Here is a 2,537-nt window from a genome sequence, read left to right as displayed (position 1 = left end):
TATTCTAGACCATCATTCATATCTCAAAGAATATCCTACATCATTGCGTAAACTCCAACAAGTAACTTTAAAGACATGTTAGTATTACAGGTGCATAACAACGTCTGACTTGCTCAAAAAGATTGTGCATAAATTTGTATGTTCTATATTTCATAAAATAATTTAAGAATGCAAGAGAGTTTCATGGATTATAGAGTATGATCTAAAACCTTGATACTTAAAATTTGTATTAATATGCATAACGCTAAAATTTTGACCTCTCTTTCTAGTTCACAATTTTTTTATAACTAGACTAACTCAAAACTATTACAAAATAAAGACAAGAGCCCACAACACAAGTATAAATTATAAGCCTTTTATGTGAGAAGTCTTGAATTTGAATCTACTTGAATTTAACAAATAATAATAATTCAACTTAACAAATAGTAACAAAAAAAATCTTACAATTTATATGTTAAACAAATTTAATAATTTTAGTTTAACGTTTATCAATTGTTCGATATATACCTAAACAATTTATATCGTCCGGGTCAACGAACCGACACTTTCAATGAAACAATTATATTCGTGAATGCCAGTTTTTTCTAGAACAGCATACACGTGATCCTCAATGAAAACGAACCCCCTTGACATTGCATAAATATGATATCCGTGTACCGGCCATCCATACACCAAACTAAAACGCGTATCTTACCACAGAGGACACTGTTTTTTTCTCAATCGACTGAATACATTTAATTGGCTACTTAGAGCGAATACCATCTATTTATCCCCACCTGTAAGCTTCCCAAACGCGGCGAAGAAGACCAGCTTCCACTCATCTGCCAGCTCCAATTACGGATCCCCGCTATTTACGGAGAACCTTAATGTTTATTGGTGAATGAGCGAGGGTGTCAACACGCTTAACAGATTGTTTTCACACCACGCTGTGTAGAAAAGTAGCCCGTTTAAATTTGAAACAGATCACACATAGATGGATCGATCCACACAGTTGTTTATATTATAGTATCATGTCTAGTGTTGCAGAAGATGGAGAGAGGACAAGTAGGTTCCGAGGCGTGAGAAAGAGGAAATGGGGAAAATATGTGGCTGAGATTCGGTCAGGAAAGAGGTCCCGCATATCTCTGGGCTCATATTTCACTGCAGAAGCCGCAGCGAGAGCATACGACACGGCTCTTTTGTGCCTCCGAGGGCCCCAAGCTTCTTCTTTCAATTTCCAAGACTCGAAGTTCAACATGGAGGTGGCAAATGTAGAGAGGAATCCATCGCCGGAGGCCATTCGAGCAGCTGCCATTAGGGCTGGCTCTGCCTGCGACGTCGTTCCTGCAAGATACTTCCATAATAATAATAATAATAATAATCAATTTTGTGTGGCGGCAGAGAATGAGCAATTAATGGATGATGGAGAAGCCATTAACGATCGACAAAATCACGTGGTCGAGGAGAGGATAGAAGCAGAACAACAGATGATACGTGAATCGAGTGAAGCAAACTCTCAGCAATGTGACTTAGCTACCTGAAATGCCTTGCATTCTCAAGGTAGGTCAAATGTAATCTATACGATTATCCACAAAGTTTTATTACCGTTGTGTTGTAGGCTCCTGTATTAGTTGCTATATGTAGATAACTTATTTCATTGATCGATCGTGCAGCACTTTAGGGATCCAAGACAAACACGCTTGAGCTTTGCAAAGGGACCAGATTTCCTTCGATAATCGTGTCACTATCTTCAAGTGATTAAATGATAATATGTTAATCGTTGGAAATTATCTCCTCCATGTCTATATTTTCTTTTTAACAACTAAGCAGTGGCTGTCAATATTTTCTGCTTAGTAATTAAGCAGTGACTATCAATATCCTGTTTGCAGTAACGGGACCAGAACTAGCTGGAATATCAGTCTACCTACGCATGTTATCCTTGTACTCGTTGTTTACATTGAAGTTAGTGGTTTTTAAATACCGAAATTAACTCGTTGCATATATCATAGTAACTGCTTAGAGTTTTCTTTTGTCTTTTTAAAATTATTTTAGATTCACGGAACGTTATTGGTTCGGAATCACTCTTAGAAAGTTTGAAATATATATTTTTTTAATATTGAAAAGAAAGTTTTAAATATTGTTTCTAGCACCTGCAATTAAAGGGGTGCAACGGATGTACTGATACGTCTTCGATTTAAAAGCATAAAAAAAATGAAGTTACCTAGCAATATACATCCATCTCTTATCATTGCAATGAGAGGAAATAGGCCTTTGGTGTAATGACTATAAAGCTTGCCTCTTAGCTTATCTTATTGTTTTAGGAGAATCTAAACAGAAATTCTTGATGGAAATTAAGGATTTTAAGAAATGAACTTACTTTTTCTAAAATCAAGATAGTGTATTTCTCAACCTAAATGGAAGTCTCTTCGTAACATATTTTAATAGGGTTTAATTTGTACAATAAAGTTATAGATTAATAGAGCTTATCAAACGGGGAATTTGAAATATTCTTTCTTTGGTAAACTTTGTAGGTGAAAGGAAAGATTCTACAATTTTCA

The 2,537-nt window shown here is 35.6% G+C and overlaps 1 protein-coding gene across 1 annotated transcript; it reads left to right on the top strand.

Annotated features, from left to right (window-relative positions):
- Positions 1 to 840: 840 nt before the first annotated feature.
- LOC149569024 (ethylene-responsive transcription factor ERF011-like) lies at positions 841 to 1,735 on the top strand. The gene is made up of 2 exons (XM_089817681.1): positions 841 to 1,539; positions 1,653 to 1,735. The coding sequence occupies exon 1, from the start codon at positions 1,011 to 1,013 to the stop codon at positions 1,518 to 1,520; it is 510 nt and encodes a 169-aa protein (XP_089673807.1). The 5' UTR covers positions 841 to 1,010; the 3' UTR covers positions 1,521 to 1,539; positions 1,653 to 1,735.
- Positions 1,736 to 2,537: the final 802 nt, after the last annotated feature.

The sequence above is a fragment of the Cupressus sempervirens genome, chromosome 3, assembly GCF_028749045.1.
Source record: "Cupressus sempervirens isolate cs-2001-9-10 chromosome 3, ASM2874904v1, whole genome shotgun sequence".
In the NCBI taxonomy this organism is placed as follows: Eukaryota; Viridiplantae; Streptophyta; class Pinopsida; order Cupressales; family Cupressaceae; genus Cupressus; species Cupressus sempervirens.
Note: the sequence above shows the minus strand (reverse complement) of the source record. Positions and strands in the feature narration are given on the sequence as shown.